General features: G+C 50.4%; 2 protein-coding genes across 2 annotated transcripts; one reads left to right on the top strand and one right to left on the bottom strand.

The window, feature by feature from the left end:
• Window positions 1-655: 655 nt before the first annotated feature.
• TUBG1 (tubulin gamma 1) lies at window positions 656-8,326 on the bottom strand. Its single transcript, XM_062595587.1, has 11 exons — window positions 8,216-8,326; window positions 7,853-7,965; window positions 7,022-7,189; window positions 6,694-6,762; window positions 5,820-5,899; window positions 5,086-5,212; window positions 4,174-4,260; window positions 3,743-3,892; window positions 2,290-2,442; window positions 1,784-1,945; window positions 656-1,373 (listed from the first exon to the last, which is right to left on the bottom strand). Exons 1-11 carry the CDS (start codon window positions 8,262-8,264, stop codon window positions 1,176-1,178), a joined length of 1,356 nt encoding a protein of 451 aa, XP_062451571.1. The 5' UTR covers window positions 8,265-8,326; the 3' UTR covers window positions 656-1,175.
• A 274-nt stretch (window positions 8,327-8,600) lies between these two features.
• RETREG3 (reticulophagy regulator family member 3) lies at window positions 8,601-19,385 on the top strand. Its single transcript, XM_062595791.1, has 9 exons — window positions 8,601-8,788; window positions 9,007-9,113; window positions 10,653-10,683; window positions 11,986-12,112; window positions 12,813-12,897; window positions 13,316-13,453; window positions 13,985-14,064; window positions 14,593-14,725; window positions 15,386-19,385. Exons 1-9 carry the CDS (start codon window positions 8,601-8,603, stop codon window positions 15,817-15,819), a joined length of 1,323 nt encoding a protein of 440 aa, XP_062451775.1. The 3' UTR covers window positions 15,820-19,385.
• Window positions 19,386-19,407: the final 22 nt, after the last annotated feature.

The raw sequence follows: 19,407 nt of genomic DNA on the forward strand, positions 1-19,407 counted from the left end.
TAGCCGGAGCGGTAAGGAGGGCACAGCCAGCTCCTTGCTGGGCCTCCCTGCTGGTGCCCAGCTTCACCCCACACGTGAAACACTAATGCTGGTGCCGGCGTCGCTCTGGGCACACGGCAGGCAGGGCGGTGCCGGCCTCCGGCCTCCATCCTCCTCCAGGCTGTGCCAGCAGGTTGTTCCAGTATTTCTGGCTCTGCTGCACCAGGCACCCAGCGCCTGCAGGACCAGCATTGCCCTCTGCCCCGACAGCAGGCTGGCTCCCCAGCCAGGGGCTGGGCTGGCTCCGCACATGCCACCTGAGACATGCAGGTGAGCAGCTGGCCCGGTTTCTAGGCCCTCCACTGCACAGGGACGTGGCCCCCACTTGAGCTGCGCCCACGACAGCCGAGTGCGGCTCCTGCTTGGCTCAGCCTTACCCAGGAGCTCCTGGAGCAGTCCCTGATGGATCCTTAGGACAGGCAAGTGCTCTCTTGTTCCCTGAGACAGGCAGAATAAAGGAAGCAGGTAGGAGACCGTGGCACAGCCTTCATATTCCTTGTTACCATTCCTACCTTCCTGCTGGTATGCTGAGCCTGCTGCAGCTGGGGCCAGGCAGCTCAGCAAGGCAAGCGTTGGCCCTGGTAGCCTTGCCTGCTTCCTTGCCATGCAAGCAGAATCAGTGCAGGAACAGCCTTTATTAAAGCAAAATAACCTACAAAAATATAGATAGAGCCTGTGCCCCAGGCCTGACCTGGCAAAGGAGGAACAAGACTCCCACCCAGGGCAAGGACTAGCTCAGCCACACAGAGCTTTTAGCCACAGGGGTCTTCTAGGCCTAACTCTTTGGACCAGGCCTGTTCCTGGCCCCAGATTTTGCCCTCATCCTCCTCTGCCTGAGCACTTGCTCCCATGGGAAGAGGATCCCTACCAGCATAGAGAGCAGCTGCCCCAGTCCCGTCCTGGGCCAGGGCATGTAGTGGAGCAGAGGCTGTCTCCCTGCTAAGGGTGTCCAGAGGCAGTGCTGCCCCTTGCAGAGCCACTTCTGCTGAGGAATGCAGTGTGTGTGTGCAGCAGGTATGACTACTCCGCCCGCGGCTGGGCAGCGCTGGGGGTGCTAAACGTGGGCACAGCAGAGAGAAACCCTGCTGTCATGTGTGGAGGCAGCCATGAGACCCTCCCGTCCCACAGCAGGGCACTCACTGCTCCTGCGTGCCCCAGGAAATATAATCGGGTCGCGTGGCCGCATGATACTCGTCGATCAGTTGCTGCACGATCTCCCGGGAGTTGTCCAGTTCATCAAAGTTGTCCTTGAAGATGTCCTCCTTGCGGAACTGCTCCAGGAAGGCCTCCCGCTTACGTAGCTTGTCGTACTGCCGGCACGTCCGCTCGAACAGCTGGAGAGCAACACAGCACAGTCAGATGGGCCAGAGCTCCCTAGGGATCCCATGTGCAAAGGAGAGGGGGATGCAGCCTTCAATCTCGCTAGGCTGCTGCCGAGGAGGAAGAAAGGCAAGCAGCTCCAGGCCTGCACCCAGCCAATGCTCAGGATCAGCTTGTGCTTCTGAGACTGCTTCTGGCCAAGGAAGAATGGGGTCCTGCTGCAGCCTGTCCTTGTGGCCTGGGACCAGAGATGGTATTCCAGCCCAGAGTACAGCTGGATTCATTGGACTGCAGTCCAGACCTGTGCCCTGATATTTCTCCAGCAGGGAAGTGGCCTCTCAACTGCAGGCCCTACTGCAGCTGAGTGAAAGGCCAAGAGAAGATGCATTTGCAGCTGCCTGTGGTTTAGAGGGAAGACACTCACCGAAGAGATATTGGTGTGGTTTGCCATCATGAGGCCGCTGACACGGTGTGCAGATGGCAGGTAGGGGGACTTCCGGGACAAAGCCACCTGGATGCTGGCAGGGCCCCAGGGAATGAAATTTGCCAGCTTCCTCTCACGGATTCGCTGTAGACTCTTGTGAACCTAGTGAGATGAGAGCAGTAAGAGGTATCAAGGTAATGGGCAGAGCAGCTCAGCAGGTCTGTTCCTGCCAAGTCAGCCTAGGAGCTGTGCCCTTGCAGAATATATGGTCTCAGAAAGGTAGATTTCAGCAAATGGCAGGCAGGTTCCTCAGGTCAAAGGGTTAACAGCCTTTCCACAAGGCCACGGCTCACACTGGAGCAACCTGGAGACAGTCCTCAGGCACCTCAGTATCTCTCCAGGGTCCCTGCACAGGAGGATGGTGACCCTGCCCTGCTATGGCAGGCCATGCCAAGTCCAACAGTATCCAAACAAGGCTGTGACACGCTACCCCTGCAGGAGCTCACCTGTGTGGGGTCCACCTCCCCCTGGATGATGTTGAGTATGGCGATGTAGCAGTGGTTGGTTTGCCTGTCTCGCCCTGTGGACACCATCACGTTTTTAGGCTGCAGGAGCCTCCTCATCACATCCAGGACTGTGGTTTTCCTCACACTGGCCACCTGCAAATGTCAGCCAGGGGGTCAGAGGGAATGTGCGTGCTATCCCCTTGCTCTCCCGCTGCCCAGCACATGCATACAGGAGCAGAGGCCAGCTGAAAGTAGAAGTTCTCAACCCTAGGGATGGAGCCACATGCATGCAGGGCAGGGAAATCTCATAGTCACACAACAGGCACAGTCAGGCTGAGAACCACAGCATTTGCGTAGCCTCCAACACAGGGAGCTGAGCTACCTCTCCTGCAACAAAGCAGGGGCTTAGGGTCAAGCTCAATGGAGATTAGAGTGACAGGGGAAGTGTTTCAAGTTGTTGCTGTCTGAATTCTTTCCTGTTCTGCTGCCAAGACAAGGGCAGGGCCAAGAAAACAGGAGAGGGGATCAGTCCCAGCTGCCCCCGCCATCTCCCTGCCGCACTGCACTGAGCCTGTGGGGCAGAGCAGCCACAGCACTCCTGAAGTGCAGCGGCCAAAGAGCGTCCGTAGCAAGGACAGTTTGTCGGGGTGTGTGTGGCAGCCCAGGTTCAGGCACCGTTGGAGCTGCTGGCTGAATTCCCGCCCCACACTACTTGCTGGGAGGACAGATCACACAGTCGATACCCTTTTCAGAGCCAGCAGTTTTTCAGATTTGCTTCTCTGAGTAACATCCTGAGGAAATGCACACAAGAGGAGAACAGCAGCTGTTAGCTCCTACCAGAACTGAGATGTGGCCAACACAGGTGAGCGTCTCTCAAAATGAAACTGCTCTATCCTCCCCCACAGCTTGGGTGGGGGGGGCCTGGGCTGTGGCTGGCAGGATACTGACTGGGAACAAGCTAAACGTGAGCAGTAGCAATAGATTTAGCTCAAGGGTAACAATCTCCTCCCAGAGTGCAGGTCGATCCCTGGGATGGTGCTGACATCAGGGGCCCTTGTTCAGTGCTGTCGTGACAAGGATCAACAGTATTCTGACCCAAAGGGCCTGGCTTGGTGGCCCACCAAGGTAACAGGAGTGGCAGAGCTGCCTCGGTGGAATTGCTGTGATTGTTTCTGAGGGTAGCTTTTGCCAGATCATGCATTGTCTGCCCTACCTGTCAAAAACATCCTGATGCATGCATTACGTAGTCCAGCACGAGCATAGTTGCCTGCTCATGCCTGATCCATATCACACAGGTGCTGTCACATGAACAGGCTACACATGGATCTGGGATTACAAGCATGCAATTACTGCCCATGTCAAGACTATGGGGCTGGATGAGAGGTTACAAGGGTGAGTGTGGAGCTCCTACTGCCCTGGGGGAATGGGAGAAGTCCCCAGCGAGCCGCCTTACCGACTGGTCTGTGGTGAGAGGTGTGTAGCCCGTCATGAGGAAGTGCAGGCGGGGTGTTGGGATAAGTGAGGCAATCAGCCCAATGAGGTCGTTGTTCATGTAGCCAGGATACCTAAGTGTGGTGGTGCTGGCTGACATGATGGTAGAAACCTGGGGAGAGAGGACTGGAGTCAGTGTTCAGGTCACTGCACGGCCATGGAGTGAGTTAAAAATCCAGCTATATGCAATTAAGCCAAAAGTAAGCTGCAGTGCCTGTGGAGTCTGCCTCGACAAAGCCACAGGGAGGAGTATCCCAGGAAGGGCAGAGGACCCTTGCTTATGGCTCCAGACTGCCCACCATCAAGTCCAGCCCATGGAGCAGTTTCAGATTGAATCGGAAAACACCAGGGAAGTCGCATGCTGGCTTCTTCAAAGGGAAAAGCCTTCCTCACCAATTGGTTGATCTGGGAGAATGATGGGTTTTGAATGTGCAGCCTGTCTGTCGCAATCCGATTCAAGGCCGTGTTGTCTAGAACCACCTACAAAAGAAAAGCAGCTCCATGAAGAATCTTGAGAGGCACCTGGAGGAAATACAGTCCTAGCCAAGTGTCTGAGGGCACCAGACCATGCAGCCTGGCCCAGGACAGACGCTGAGCGCCACAGCCTGGCGGAGCCCTCTGCAGCAGGTGACAGACACTTGAAACCACAAGCTGACTCATTCCTGGAGTGTAACTGACACTGTCAATGGAAGTTCTTCCCTCCTGTCTTGGCTGTGCTCTCCAGAGCTCTCCCAGGAGAGTACTGCCTCTAGACCAGCACCACCTTGCAGCCACCTTTACCCTCAGCAACTCTGGCACAGCTGCTCTTGCCCTGCCAAGTGCAGAGATAAGCTGGGAGGCACAAGCAAGTGTCTTGGTTAGGACCTGACAGAAGGCCAACGTGTAGGCTAAAGATGCTGTGTGGCTGGGGCTTGTGGGTGCTGAAAGTGACGGTAGATTCCTGTTCAAGTGGAAGGTAACAGTACAGCTTTGCGGAGACAGCACAGCCAGCACCAGTCCCTCACTGCCATGAGAAGATTAGGCTGTACCCAAGACATAGAAATGCCAAACAGGACAGCTCAACAGGGGTTAGCACAAAGTCCTTGTCCCTGGCACCACTAAGTCTGCTCAGTCCTTCTGGAGGGAGAAATGGAACTGCGTACTCACAACTGTGCCTGGGGCTGCACAGGCTGCAGCTTCTCGCCACAGCACTCGTCCCACGCAGCTATGGCACCTGCCCCAGTAAAGGCTGCATTTTTGAGCTGCTGGGGACAGTCGTACAGGAATTGGCTGCCCCACTGGCCTGACATACAGCAGGACTCTTACCACGCAGTCAGCGTTCTGAGTCAGCCTCTTGAGTGTCAGCAGAGAGTTGTATGGCTGCACTACAACATCGCTCATCTCATCCTGGTTTGGGAAAACCGAGTAGGTCTCCACCAGCTTCTTGGGATACCTGGTGAGAAAATCCAGCCATCTCAGGGGTTAACATCACCAGCCTAGGACTCTCCTCCCACAAGCTCCCCTTCCAGTTTCTAGGGCTCAGGACAGCAATGAGTCACTGGCACTGCATGCCAGACTCAGCTCCTAGGGAGGGAGAGGATTTGTCCCAGCAGTGCCTACCCTAGCAGCACAGAAGCAGGCTGCCAAACGGAGCTACAGGCAAGGCTGAGCCATCCACGGGCTGATTAAGCAGCCGCTTACAAGCCTTTTAAAGAGGCTGCAAGCTGCAACAGGCAGGAATGGTAGCTCTGAGCCCACAGCTAGAACCTCCCACTTTCCCTGGAGCAGTCAGGGTGTCAGAAGGCAGCTGCCTGATAAGACTGGCCAAAGGAAGACAGAATTTGGACAGCATGAGTCCAGTTTCAGAGCGTCTGAAGTCCTCAGGCATATCAGGAGCCATCCTTTCCTGGGCAGCTCGCCAGGGATTGCACAAGACAGTGTTTGGGTGGGGGCAGCGGCCCAGGCTCTGAGTCAGCGGCTCTCAAGCTCTGTGCTTTGGCAGACTGCCCAGCCTGGGCCAGACTCTGCCACGAGGGAAGGGGATAAGGCTGAATGCTCACCTGTCATTCAGCCTCTCAAGGAGATATGAGCCCAGCCCAGAGCCTGTTCCACCAGCAATGGAGTGGCAAAGCACAAATCCCTGGAAAGAAGCAGAACATAGGCAGGTCAAAGTCCAGCTCAGCTCCAAAAAAAGGCAGAGCAGAGACAGGCTGGGCCACCACCACCACCAGAGACTTGCCAGCAAGCGTGAGAACTACCCCTACAACAAGAGCTGCTGAGAGCGCAGAGATGAATGGTACGTTTGAATGGTACGTGGAGGCTAGCCCTGTCTCCTCCAGACCACAGCAGCAGTCACTAATCATGCCACTTCTGCTTGCGTGGGAGGAACCCACTCCTCTGTACTTGCCAAGAAGAACAACTGCTGCTCAGGAGCCTCCTGGATTCCTCCCACTCTAAACAGGCTTCAGAATAGCTTGGACGTCATTTTCAGGATTCAGTCAGTCAAATAAAGTGAAGGTATGCATTCTTTGCCCTTTCCCTGGCCCTCCATGCTATTTCCTTCCTCCTAGGGTCCCTGAGGCCTAACACCCTCTACCTGACTTCAGGGCAGCTCCCTCCTACTGCAGGCCTCAAAACCTGCTCTTAGATTTTCTGCCAACCTATTTTACAATCACATTTTCCCTTTCCGTGTTGCCATGTGAGAGCTTGATACAAACACCAGGGAGCCCTGTCTGTCTACACACAGGAAATAGGTTTATGTGGATGGTAGCCAAGGTACTGCCAGATGCACAAGGCAAAGCAGCTGAAGAGCCAGACCACCTTCTCCTTGACATCTCTGAGTTCTTGTAGGTATCCCTGGTGCCCCTTTTACCAGCCTGGCCCAGGAATCACCAGTCAGGGCAACTGGAACCAAAAGCCCCCTGATTTACTTACTTCCAAACTGTCACTCCCATCAGCTTCTCTGTCTATTATGTCAAAAATATCTTCATGGATTTTTTCTCCCTGCAAGATAAAACCAAAACAGGACTTGTTCCTTTCCTGCACAGAACAGTAAAGAGTCCCTCAAACCTGGTGCGAAGCCAAGTCAGATTTGCAATGTGATTCTGCATTAAGGGGTGCCACAAAGGGGCAGTCATAAGTTCTGGCTGAATAATATGGTATTCTTTAGATAGCATGCACTGAGCCTGACATGAGAAAGGCCACGGTAAATCCTCATGCCTACTGAGAAGTGCCTGCACGCATGAGCATCAGAGTCTGTTACCTGTGAGAAACCACTGGCCCAGTTGTTCCCAGCTCCCCCTCCATGCTCAGACAGGTAGATGTTTTCTGGGTTGTAGAGGTTGGCATAAGGGGAGTTCAGGATGGAGTGGATAACTCGGGGCTCCAGGTCCAGAAGCACAGCTCGTGGGATATAGTGCTCATCATCTGCCTTTAATAAGGAACAGTGAGATCATGATGCAGTCACAAGTCAGCACAGCCTTTTATTGCAAGAGAAACTGCAACCAAGTATGCCACCCCCTGGCCACAGCGGAGCACAACACGGTGTCATTTCTGACAGAGAAGAGAAGGTAGAGAAACTTGCGTGCTGTCTGTAAGCTGCAATATTTATGAACCCCAGAGCCTATCGTGAATGTTGGGCAGGCAGAGCAGCAAGGTGGCTCTTCCATAAAGGGCCTGCAGTCTCAGCAGTTATATAACATGGTAACTATAGAAGTCTTTCTCAACCACCACAGTCCCACCTTCACCAGCCTCCGCAACACATCCATTTCCAGAAACTGGAGCACAGACGAGAGCCCTGACAGCACACTGCCTAGCAGGAGAGTTTGGCTGAGCCTGCCACTCAAATAACCCGACCCAGGGTCAGAGGCAGCCCCCAGGCCCTTGAATGGGGGCTGCAGGAGGGAGCTGGGGCAGCTGGGAACAACCATGGCGGCACTCAGGGGCAGATGAGCCGAGTGAGGAGGGCAGGAGCTGCCAGCAGCGTGGTTCTCCATGCCCCAAAGCCGGCACAGCCGAAGACCGAGTCAGAGCTGCTGCGGCACGCCGAGGGCGCAGGCCGGGGCCGGGGCAGGGCAGCGCGGGCGCGCCGTACCTGGTAGAAGAAGACGTCCTTGCGATCGGTGCCCTCGGTGGCGAACTCCTCCACAATGCCCTCGGGGCTGATGCCGTGCTCGGCGCAGAGCTGCTTCCAGAACTCGAAGCCGACTGCAGTCCGGGGCGGCAGCAGTCAGGAGGGCCGGGCCGGGCCGGGCCCAGCCGGGCCCGCGCCACCCCGGGGCAGCCCCCGCGGCGCCCCCGCCCCCGCCGCGAGCCCCGCCCCCGCCCCCGCCGCGAGCCCCGCCCCGCGCTGGCCCCGCCCCCACCCCCGCCGCCAGCCCCGCCCCGCGCTGGCTCCGCCCCCTTCTCCACAGCCTCCCGCGCCGCCCCGCCCCGCCCCGCCCCGCCGCCCGCTCACTCTGGTTGCCGCACTGGCCCAGCTGCAGGGTGATGATCTCCCGCGGCATCGCGGCCCTCGCCCCGCGCCGCCCCTCGCTCCCCGGCTCCGCTCGGCCCCGCTCCCCGCGCCGCGCCGGTTCCGCGCTGCCCCGCCGCTGTCTCCCGCCCGGCGCCAACCGGCACTGAGCATGCGCACAGCGCACTTCCGGGAGCCCGCAGCCCGCGCACCCCGCCCCTCGCGGCACCCCGGCAACGCGCGTGCGCACGGGCCAGCGGGGAGGCGGTGGCGCCGCGGCCGCCATGGCGGCGCCCGCTGCGCCCTGACTTCCGGCGCCGGGCGCCGCCATGTCGTCGTCGGGCCGTGCGCGCGCGCGCGGGGCGGATGTTGACGCCGTGAGGGAGCCATGGCGGCGGCGGCGGCGCGGCCCGCCGGCCCCGGCGAGCGGCAGCGGCGGGTGCAGGCGCTGAGCGCGGCGCTGCGCGGCCGCCTGGGGCCCTACGAGCCGCTGCTGAGCGCGGTGCAGGCCGCGCTGGTGTGGGAGCGGCCGGGCCGCAGCGCGCTGTGCTGGGCGGCGGCGCACGGCCTCTTCGGGTGAGCGGCGGCCGGCGGCGGGTCTGGGCCCCCGCGAGCCGCGGCGGAGGGCGGCGGCGCGGCGCGGCCCCGGCAGCCGGGGTGCTCGCTGCGCGGCCCGTGCGGGCTGCTCTGCACGGCGGCTGGCCGCGGGGGGCCCTGGTTCGCGGCACCAGCCCTGCGCGTGCCGTGCGGGCCCGGGCCCGGACCCGGACCCATTTCTTCGTGTCTTCCCGTAGGTTTTTTGCTCTCACTTCCCTGCGGCTGGTGTTCCTGGTCGCATTCACCCTCATGGTAGTAGTTTGCCTAGATCAGTGGAAGAACAAAATCTGGCCTGAAATTGGAGGTAAGCTGCAGCGTTTGAATTGATACCAGAAAAACAAGCACTGTTTCTAACTCTAGGAGTACATGCGCTCTGCACCACTTGGTGTTAAATGGTTAGATTGACTGCTTACTTTGTGATCTAGAAGCAAGCAAAAACACGGTAGCTAGTTTGTGCCACTTGTTCTTCCTGGAGTTGCTTTGAAAAAGCCTAACTTGTGTAAAAGTAAGATGAGCTTTTTATGCAAGTGGCATTGGCATTCATCCTGTCGTCTTGGGAGTCCCCTCTTGCATTTCACTTGCTAGAGAGCTGAGATGTTTTACAAGGTTACCAGGGAGCCTCTGTGTTTAGCACTTCTGTTTGTGGGATGTCATCATAGGCTCTTGTTCACTTGCCATGTGTGATTTTTAGGGTATGTTGGAATATTAGCCTCTTTGGACTTTTGCCATCTTTGCTTCCCACTTCTGTCTAATCTTACATATTAAGAATAAGATGTTCTTCATTTATGAGGGACTGATCTACAGAGCCTTCAGCTGATGTTGTATAGAATATTCTGCTCATAGAAGAACTTTGTAATGAGAAGATCACTAAAATGGTAGTGTGCAGGTATGAAACATCTGATACACGTGAACTAGTGCAAGTTTTGAAGAAATGATTTGTCTTCTGAGCAGTCAGTACAAGGGTGAGAAATGGAGGTGTGCCTTTCTTCTTTGAATCTGTAATAAACCAGCTTTGGTGTTTTAGGATAAAGATGGATCCCAGCCTTACTTACTGAGTACAGACCTTTTTGAAAGGGAAAGCAGGTTAAAGGCTGCTAATTGAGTTAAACTTTTCGTAAACAAGCAGTTCTGTCTATCACTTATAATAATAACAGTTGTGACAAACAGCATTTTTAGTAGTTCTAGATTTTATACACTTTGTGTGGATGGATGGATTTGGAAGCAGTGTGTATGGTTTGCATGCTCCCAGAGTTGGATCCCTAACCGTCTCTGTCGTTCTTGGGAAGATATTAAAGCTTTACTCAATTTCTAGCACTAGCTTTTTTTCAGACTATTTAGCTGCAGTGTTCCTAGTTACAGAGAAGTAGGGGGAGTTATCTCTCCAGCTCCCTGATAACCTAGATTTAATGTGTCTGGATAGGTGATGCATCCCTGGGTCACTTTTCAAATACAAATCTGGGTGACAAAGCATCAAAAGACTTAACTTTTTGGTGCCTCTGAATAAGTAGACTGTTCTTCTTTCCACATCTGGATGTATGTGGGGGAGGGAGGGAGGTGAAAGCACTATTTTTTGCTAATAACCTGTTGCTGTAACCAGAGCAGCCTTCCAGATGCTGTCCAACAATACTGAGGAGCAACAAGAAGGCTGTCTTTCAGTCTTGTACTGTTAAGTGTACTAGTTCAAGATGTGCTTCAGAGTGATGCAACTCTAGTTCTTAATTACAGTTAATGTCTTTTCCAGACGTTCCGCAATTCATTAAAGCTTTAGTTATATCCCAAGAGCTAAGCATTCTCGTGGCAGAATTCCTTGCAACTAATTTAGTGTCTGTTCTTAATATTTTAGTGGCAAGACCTGACGAATTAGACAATGAGAGGTAGGAAACTAATTGAATCTTTTGCTGTTTGGTACTTTGCTGTGATACAATATAATTATTACCTGCATATGTTTGTAATGTTGGCTCCTTTGACAGAGGAAGGAAAGGGGAGAAGGGAGCTGCCTAGTGGAGGAGGGATGGAGCCCTGATCTCTGTCAAGCCATTGTGGCAAGTTTTTGACTTGCCCAAGCCTTAATCTCTGCCTTGATACTGGGCTATGATAATACTTGCTTGAGTGTTGTAAAAATTTCCCCAGCAGTTCTCCTCAACCCTCTTAAATTAGAAGTACTGCCTTAAAAACACTTTCTTCTTGTTTGGATCTCCTTTTTATTATTATTATTATTATCGAAAATACTGAAGTCAGCCTTCTGAGACTACATACGGGATGTTTAACATTTTAACAAACTTGTCCAAGAAGTTGTCACTGCATAGTTATGATCTGAGTACAGCATTAATAATGGGTTGAGAAATGTTGGGGCGTTGCATTACTAATAATACCTTCCTCTCTCTGGATGCACCTTTCTGCCTGCTTCTGTCACTGAGCCACACTGGATGCTCAGACTCCTGTTTAAATCACTCGATCTGTTGCCAGATGACAATTTTTATTTTATTTTATTTATTTATTTGAAAAGAGCCCAAGTACAAAAGGAATTGCTCTTGCTAAGCATCAAGTCCTTGTGACTAGCAGTTAAGAAGCACTAGTAGAACTTGCCAAACATAATGCCTTCAGAAGGGACAGAATGTGTAAAGTATGGCACAAAGCTGCTTGGAAACATCATGCTGAATTCTTGGCGGTTGCACTTGACTGAAGAAATGCAAAGAGAATGCAAATGAGTTCATTTGATTTAATTCTTCTTTATCTTTTTGCCTTCAGCTAAACTAACAGAGAAATACTGCCTGGAAAAAAAAAATTTTTAGCTTCATGCGGTTTGTTAGAAAACTGGCAAAGTTTTCTTGATAATGAGTTGACACTGACTACTTTTAGAACTTTCTCCAAAAAGATAGCTCATGTTGCACTGCCCTTTCCCTCCAGTAGCATGGAAACCTTAGTCCCAGACAAAAGACCGAGTGACTTGAATTACTGCTCCTTAGCTGCTATGAGAGAACTGGGACACTTGTAGAATTGTACGTGTAAATGCTGCTTTTGAAAAAGCTATGTTTTGAAAGGCAGGCTGACCCTCATCTCTAGAGCTCAGCAGCTGGGGGGAAAGACAAGGTAGTATTGAGACAAGTGTAATAAGTTAATTTTGCACTAAAATCAATGCAGTAATGTCTGTTCATGAATTCTTACCTTAACTGCAGCTGGGGATATGTTCACCCTCGGCTGCTTGGAGTGCCAGAACTGTGTCACCATTTGGCTGAAGGATGGGTGGCTGGGACCAACTTCTTAAGAAATCTCTTTATTTTCAAGAGGCAAAACCCTGGCAAGGTAAGAAAGTATAGATTTTATCAAATGAAATATTTGGTATCCAGCCTCTACTGACTGCTAGTATCCCTTCGGAGTTGCATCCAGAGTTGGCTGAATGCATTCCCAACATGGGAGGTTACCATGGGAGGTCTCCCAGAACAACGTAGCTATTAAGTGGAAGAGAGAAATCGAAAGCATAGGCAAAATAATCAGATTGTGGGGAAGGGAAGAGAAAGCAAGTGTTGGCATGTTGATTGCACTAGTGAAGTTTAAATATAGTTGCTTCTTCTGTAGGTTTCTGGGTTTTGAGTGTCTGTCACTCTTTTCCTCTTTCAATTTTAACAGTTTCAGAACCAGTGCAAAAAGTTTCATGTCTTTTCTTGAAGCTTATACAAAGAATCTGTGGCACAGCAATAGTTTTCTTGTACTTTTGCACCTGAGCGAGTTTTATCTTTAACCTCTTACTTGCTTTTAGCATGCCTGCTTTGAGAAGCACATTATATTCTATGACAAGAAGCCTTGTTATGTTGCTTGTCACTCTAAAGCCAGATACTTCTTGTATCCATTCTAATCCTATAATAGTGAAGTTGAACACTAGGAAGTTTTTGCTGTCATTAAAATCATGATTTCACTACCTAGAATTCTGCAGAGATCAAGGTGGTTGAGAACTAAATGATTCCAGTGTTTAACTCTGGAAACTCACTGTCTCCCATGTCTTCAGTTTTGCCTTCTAGTATGTGGAGTCTTTACTTTCTTGGCTGTTCTGGGCCGGTACATCCCTGGACTCTTGCTCTCATACTTTCTGTGTAAGTAGAAGATCCCCGTGCCAAATATAGATTCTCAGTTGAAGAGGGATAGAGATTTGAGTGGCTGAGGTTTGGGGCTCTTCTGCTCAAAAGCAAGGCTTGTATGAATGGCTTTAAAATTTAAAATAATGCATTCCACCTGGAATGTGGTGATTGCTGTCCAGGACTCAGTCTCCAGTCCAAACAAAGCATGTTTGAGTGCTTGGGAGCTGTAGATCTGAGTGCTAACAGTTTGGCCTCTCAATTCTGTTAAATTTGCAGGGGTGATTGTACCAATTCTAACTGCCTTCTACAGCATTGCCTTCAGTACTCAGATCTTGCATATTGTATGTGTGTTACACTGCATCACAGAATGGGCAAGGTGTTTGCTAAGTAGCATACTGAACAAACATCTAATTAGCCTTCCCACTTACCTCAGTGCTCTTCATCCTGCTGTGGCCCCTTGCTGTGTACCACAGACTGGGGCAGCGCATGTACATGAAGCTGGAGCCAGCTCTGCAGCGGCTGGATTTCGGTGTTCGAGGCTACATGATGTCAAAGCAGCAGGAAAAGCAATGTAAGTCTCCATAGTGTATTTCTGATTCTCAAGACATAGGTACTTGGTATCTAAAACAGCCTTTGGGGAAAAAAAGAAAAAGAAAAAGAAAAAAGGTCTTGGAGTGGGACAGCATTGCATGTGTTGCACTGTAGTTGCTCCAGTACCTTTGGCAAATACTTGCAAATGCTTTGGGAAGGTAGTGAGGCAGCTCCACTTTCACATGAATTTTCTGACGAACACTTGGTCTGAGCTCTCAGCAGTGCTGAGTCTCTCCATTTCTCAGCTGCCAGAGCTGAGTGTTCCATACCGCAGAGGTACTGACAGTCCTGTCTCTCTTTCCAGTACAAGGTAGCTGCTAAGCATGTTCATCTTGGCAAAAGATCTGCGGCAGCCCAAGTCAGAAATAATCATGTGGCTCGGTTGTGGAATAAAGCATGCTATATTATGCCTATCTTGCCAATTTAGGGTTTTCCTGCTTGGCCTAGGGTTGTTCCTGTACAGACCTCTGTCCTAACAGCAATAATAGGCTTTGACTCTGGTTTCTGGCAGTGCGTCAGCGAGGCCTTAATCAGGAGGCTACAGATGATGGGAGTGACAGTGAAGAGGAGCTTGCTGCATTCTGTCCCAAGGTAATGTCATGTCTCCGAAACAGAAAATCTCGGTTGAACAGAACGAATTGGCTGCGTTGCACGTACATGTAGTACGCAGCCCATTATGTGACACACCGTAGCTGAGTTGTGATGGAACATTAGGATATTCTCTGCTGAGAGAATTTGTTTTTTCTATTCTGTCTCACTCAAGTATGCTGCATCTTTGTACCTGTAAAGTCTGAAATCTTCCTCACTAGACCTTTATCTCTAAGCTTCCTCTCCTGGGCATGGAAGAAGTCAGCTAGTGTTTTCAGATGCTGTGTTGCAGACCCACCAGCAGCCTGGTTTTGCTTCTAAGCTAGCCTTTGAGGGCAGTGAGTACTATGGATGTCCAGAGCTGTTGTATCAAGTAGTCTCCTTGGCTAGACAGTAAAGGATGAAATGAGCCTCAGATACTTTTTCCATGATTAGATTAAATTGGCATCACTGGATCATGTATTTTTTCTTGAGACATAGACATAAGGTTTTTACTATTAGGTGTTTTCAACTGTATGTCTTGTTTCAAAGCTGGATGACTCTGTGGTTGCCAAGGAGCTGACCATCTCTGACTCGGAGCACTCGGATGCTGAGGTTTCCTATACTGAAAATGGAATGTTTAACCTTTCAAGAGGCCAGACTCCACTGACAGAGGGATCCGAAGGTGAGAGGAAATAGGCAGTTTCTCAAAGGTCTGGAATGCTGCTGGGGCACCTCTGTGACAGGTTGGAGGGAATGTGCATTCCCTTCTTTCCTTGAGTGTTAGCCGTTTGATGTCTGTCTTCTTGAATAAAATGAGATGGAACTACCTGTTTTTTGGGGGGGGGTTTTTTCTGGGGGGGCGGGGAACAGACCTCCCTTCTTAATTTATGTGGTACTTTAGTAGAGGAATGGCAGGTCCTCTTCAAAGGCGGTTCTAGCTCCACCAGCCTATGACTTCAGGGATAAGTGTTGTAGCTTAAACTCTGTCACTGCAACTGGCCTGTTTGTCTGTTCCTGTCATTAGTGTACAGACACAGTCATCTCTCTCCCTTCTGAGACCCTCCTATACTCTGTATTTATCTACTGAATGAGGAAGAGGGTTCTTTCCTTTGGCAGCAAGTGTCTTGTTTGGTACCTGTGTTCCTGGAGAATGAACTGGGAGGTAAGCAGGCCTCTGTAATAGTTATGTGAGTGCTGATTAAACAAAGTTTGGTCTGTGAAGTTATAAGAGCCAGTCTACCTTGGTGAGGTAATGGCCCAGCTTTTGTGTGCTGTGCTGCCCTTGCCTGAAGGGTGTTTGTCTTGTACTGTGCATTTAAAGCACTCTTTTTTTCTCTTCTAGATCTGGATGGTCACAGTGACCCAGAAGAATCTTTTGCCAGGGATCTCCCTGACTTTCCTTCCATAAATCCAGAAGCAGCTGGCATAGATGATGAAGATGACACCAGCATTGGGATTCCAAGTCTTGCTTACCGCCCACAAGTAACAGAAGATCTACATCTCCCTTATGACCAGGAAGAATCTGGTGCACTGCCATCTGTACAAAATCTCACTAACAACATCGCTGGATTTGTCACCAGAGGGATGATACAGCTTGCACTATCAGGAGCCACTCAGCCAGGCTCTTCACACAGTGACAATCCCCAGAGAGGTGCAAAGACCTTTCTCAGAACAGCCAGCTCAGATTTGGACACTGATGCAGAAGGAGATGACTTTGAACTGCTGGATCAATCTGAGCTGAACCAGCTGGATCCTGCGAGCTCACGGGGCCAATAAGCAATCATATCACTTCCCTTCTGGTTTTCTGTTGTGCATCGTGGAGGGAAATCCTTGAAGGAAAAGGCATTGCACAGTTACCTAAATTGTCTCCTGTGTGAGTACAAGTGATACAAAAACCAATCCTGGCTGGGAACACCACTGTGACATGTGACTGTACCCTCGCTTGGATTTTAAAATAAACTACACTGGTAATTCATAGGGAAAAGGCATTGATGTGATAGCTCCACAATCACCCATGTGTTGCTCTGCATTATCTGCCAGGATGCTGCTTACTCCAAACTTCCTCACTTAAGACAATAAATCTGGTGTCTATAGCTCTAGAGACCACTAGTCAGACTGACTTAGCATCACTGAGGACAATCTTGTGGCTGACCTTCCTGGGTTGATGCATAACAAGGTGAATGGGATTGGTTTCCCCTCAGACCTACTGTCTAGGACTTGATACTTTTCTGTCTTTAAAATAACCATTCCCTACTTCTGAAATGTGCGTAGAATCTGATTCTTCTCCCTCAGCAATATCCAACTCTGGGTAGAAACTAACATCTTGCCTCTGTTGTGGACATGACTGTACTGCCACAGATGTTTGTACTTGTAGTGACCGCTCATCTCCAGTTCAAGCTTTCTAGTGATGCTATTTTGTAAGAGACACAATGGCAATAAGACATCTGCTGTGATGACTAGAATCCTGCGAAGAACATCTACATGTGGCAGCTGCTCATATGTTGCTTTTCTAAACTAATGGACTAACAGTTTTTTCTCTGTGTTATTCCAGAACACATTCAGCATGGACACTAGCAATACTATACTTCCCTTACACTGCCTCTTAGAGAACTACTAGGGAGAGGTTTTCTGGAGGAGGGAAGAAGTGGAGTTGGCCTCCCTGGCCAGTCTTGTTCTTGGTCTCTGAGACAGCCCATTGTTTCACAGCTTTGTTTAGTTGAAAACCTGCCAGTAGGAACTGAATGGAGGACACCAGCTCAAGCAACAAGTGACCAAAGAGCTTGTAACTATTATGGTCACTTAAACAAACCAGCAATCTATAGGGGAGAGACATTCTGTAAGCTGGATGGCCCAAGGCTTCCAGCTCTTTGAGGTATTGAGCTTTCCCCATTGCTTTTTCTAAGCCATAGAAACTAATACAGATCACATTTGTGCAGCAAACAACTTACCTCTTCAGGAAAACTCCCATTTATGTGCTTTTTCTTGTCTGAATCTGCTTGCCTAAAAGTGTTGGCCATACAGAACTTAGACTGTCCTTGGAACTGAGACAAGGAAGCAGCTGTGGCTGTCTTCAGCCGTAAGTAAGAATAGTAAGAATGAGGCTTTATTAACATTGCTTTAATACTAGCATAAATCCTCATTTTGGCCTTGCGAGGACAAACTATCATCCAACAAAATGTTGGATGCCTTTGGCACCTGAAGTAAACAGCCCGTCCCAAATCCCTAACAGAGCTGGGAGGTACCAAGTGACCAACTTTGTGTATTACGTATACTTAGCAGTCATTTGTGGGTTTAAAACCTAGTTCTTATTTCAACTTGGGATATCTGTGTTCTCTTCTGTGAGAGAGCTCTTCACCTTGCTCTGGTCACTTATTGAATGCTTTCTCGCCTCCTCTTTTCCCTTCTACCTCATGGTGGATGGGACTGTATAGTGATGGTATCTGACAGTGTTTAGCATGAGCCATCTTTTTAGTAACTGCTGCCACAACATTCAGCTTCTGTCACTGCTTTGCCTTATAGGCCATGACAAAAACTGAGTTGTTGGAAGCCCCTGACTTCTTGGGAGCAATAACTTAACAAGCCACTAACTAGCACTTTATATAGTTCTGCGCCTGAAATTGGAGCCCAACGTTGTGTAGCTCTTGCTGCCCCATGAGGTTGTAATGTTAGTTTTGGTGGGCTAGATTTCTGAGCTCAAAACATCTGTACAGTTATTCTCAAAAGTTTTTTGAAACTGCCCCTGTATCAGGTGAATTACAGCTTTGTGTATGTGTATAGAAGAGGGATCTCCTGTGATCGGATATGTTTTATTTGCCTCCATGATGGAAAGATGTCAGGATTGTTCATGAGGACTGGGATAAGAAGGGAACAGCTGCACTGTACGGTAATATCAAGCTGTCTCCAAAACCCATCAGACCTATAGGTAAAATACGTGGTCTTAGAGCGTTCAAGGCGCACACGGTGCCATGATGCAGCTGATGTGACAAGTGGGTAATTCCTGAAAGCTCAGGCTCTGTTATACTGCTAGAGAACTGCTCAGAGCTCTGCCAGTGGGGATTGTTTGGAGAAGGATTCCCAGGGGTACCAGTGTGAGGGAACTGAGAAATTTGAATTCTTGGTTATTTGCTGTGGAGCTATAAAATGTTTCCTCTATTGTAAGCCCTAGATTTTTCTTTCCTTTTTGATAGCTTCGCTCATAGGCTTTGCCACCTTTGAGGGTGGTGTGGTATGAACTGAAAGCTTGGAGAGTATTTTCAGTCTGGCCTTATTTGCCCAGTCCTACATGGTTGAACAGGTAATTCTGATTCTTCGTATTCTTTTTCCTATTTATAGAGAAGTTACTGCTCAAGAGCAACTAAAGTATGGGGGTTAACAGTGGGGTAATGCACTTTGTAGGAGAGAGAAACTGGGTCATCATTCTTAATCATTTTCAGTGCCTGCTAAGTGTCTTGATATCTTTTCTGTGCTCTTCTCTCCCATATGGTCCTTGCTATCATTGTGTGTCATCAGCTACATCTAATGGCAGAGGACAGTAATATATTTTATAAAGACTTCAGTTTCTGAAAGTTTCTAGTAGCAGCAGTTTTCCCTTTCATAGCCCCAGAAAAGATGAGGAAGGTTACTGATGTCTTCTGAAGGTTGAGGTCACTTTTCCAAGCGTTTATTTGTCTAGAAAATACTTCTATAGCAAAATACCCTACAATGGTAAAGTACAAGAAGCAGCTCCAGGTCAAGGAGCTCCCCTTTATCTCCTGCAGGAAGGAGGCATCACTGCTCTGTGCTTACGTACTGGGAGCTGCTATGCTTTGGAAGACTGCTGGCTTAATCATCTCTGTTTTGTTAGGCTGCTGTGTCTCCTGGAGGTAGAAATGCAGGAGCCTCACAACTGCAGGTTGTATCTGAAATCACTGTACGCTTTCTCTTGATGCTGAGCCTCCAAACCAGCGGCAGTGGAAACAGATACTGTGTCCGGGCTCCAGACACTCGCTGTTGGGCTGAAACACGCGGATCGCCGGAGCTGTAGTCCTGACAGGACGTGTCGACCTTTCCACCTAATGCCAAAAGAGACTGTGGGAGGAGAATGTGCACCTGCCTGGTTTGGTGTCCGGCCTTAGCCGTGGCTGCAGCTGTGACTGATGTGCGGCGGGAGCTGGCAGATGCTCCCCAGATCTCTGTACCTTGTGAACCGAATGGAGTTGATGAAAAACAGTTCTCGTGTGCAGCCCCGTGCGTCCAGGGCGCGAGCTGAGCTGTGGTGCCTGCAGCTGCTACGGATTAGCCTCTGCGGGAGTCCCGGGGCCCGCGGGGTGCCTGGCCCAGCCAGTAAAGCTCCTGGTTACAAAGGTTGCCTCTGCCTGCTCCTTC

This window comes from Rhea pennata, chromosome 26 (assembly GCF_028389875.1).
Source record: "Rhea pennata isolate bPtePen1 chromosome 26, bPtePen1.pri, whole genome shotgun sequence".
In the NCBI taxonomy this organism is placed as follows: Eukaryota; Metazoa; Chordata; class Aves; order Rheiformes; family Rheidae; genus Rhea; species Rhea pennata.

Coding starts and splice junctions, on each gene's coding strand:
- RETREG3 (XM_062595791.1), top strand. CDS start 8,601: ATGGCGGCGGCGGCGGCGCGGCCCGCCGGCCCCGGCGAGCGGCAGCGG. Junction 12,113..12,812: donor AGAGGCAAAACCCTGGCAAG/GTAAGAAAGTAT, acceptor CCATGTCTTCAG/TTTTGCCTTCTAGTATGTGG. Junction 13,454..13,984: donor AAAGCAGCAGGAAAAGCAAT/GTAAGTCTCCAT, acceptor GGTTTCTGGCAG/TGCGTCAGCGAGGCCTTAAT.
- TUBG1 (XM_062595587.1), bottom strand. CDS start 8,264: ATGCCGCGGGAGATCATCACCCTGCAGCTGGGCCAGTGCGGCAACCAG. Junction 5,900..6,693: donor ATGGGAGTGACAGTTTGGAA/GTAAGTAAATCA, acceptor GCTTCTTTCCAG/GGATTTGTGCTTTGCCACTC. Junction 4,261..5,085: donor CTCAGAACGCTGACTGCGTG/GTAAGAGTCCTG, acceptor TTTCTTTTGTAG/GTGGTTCTAGACAACACGGC.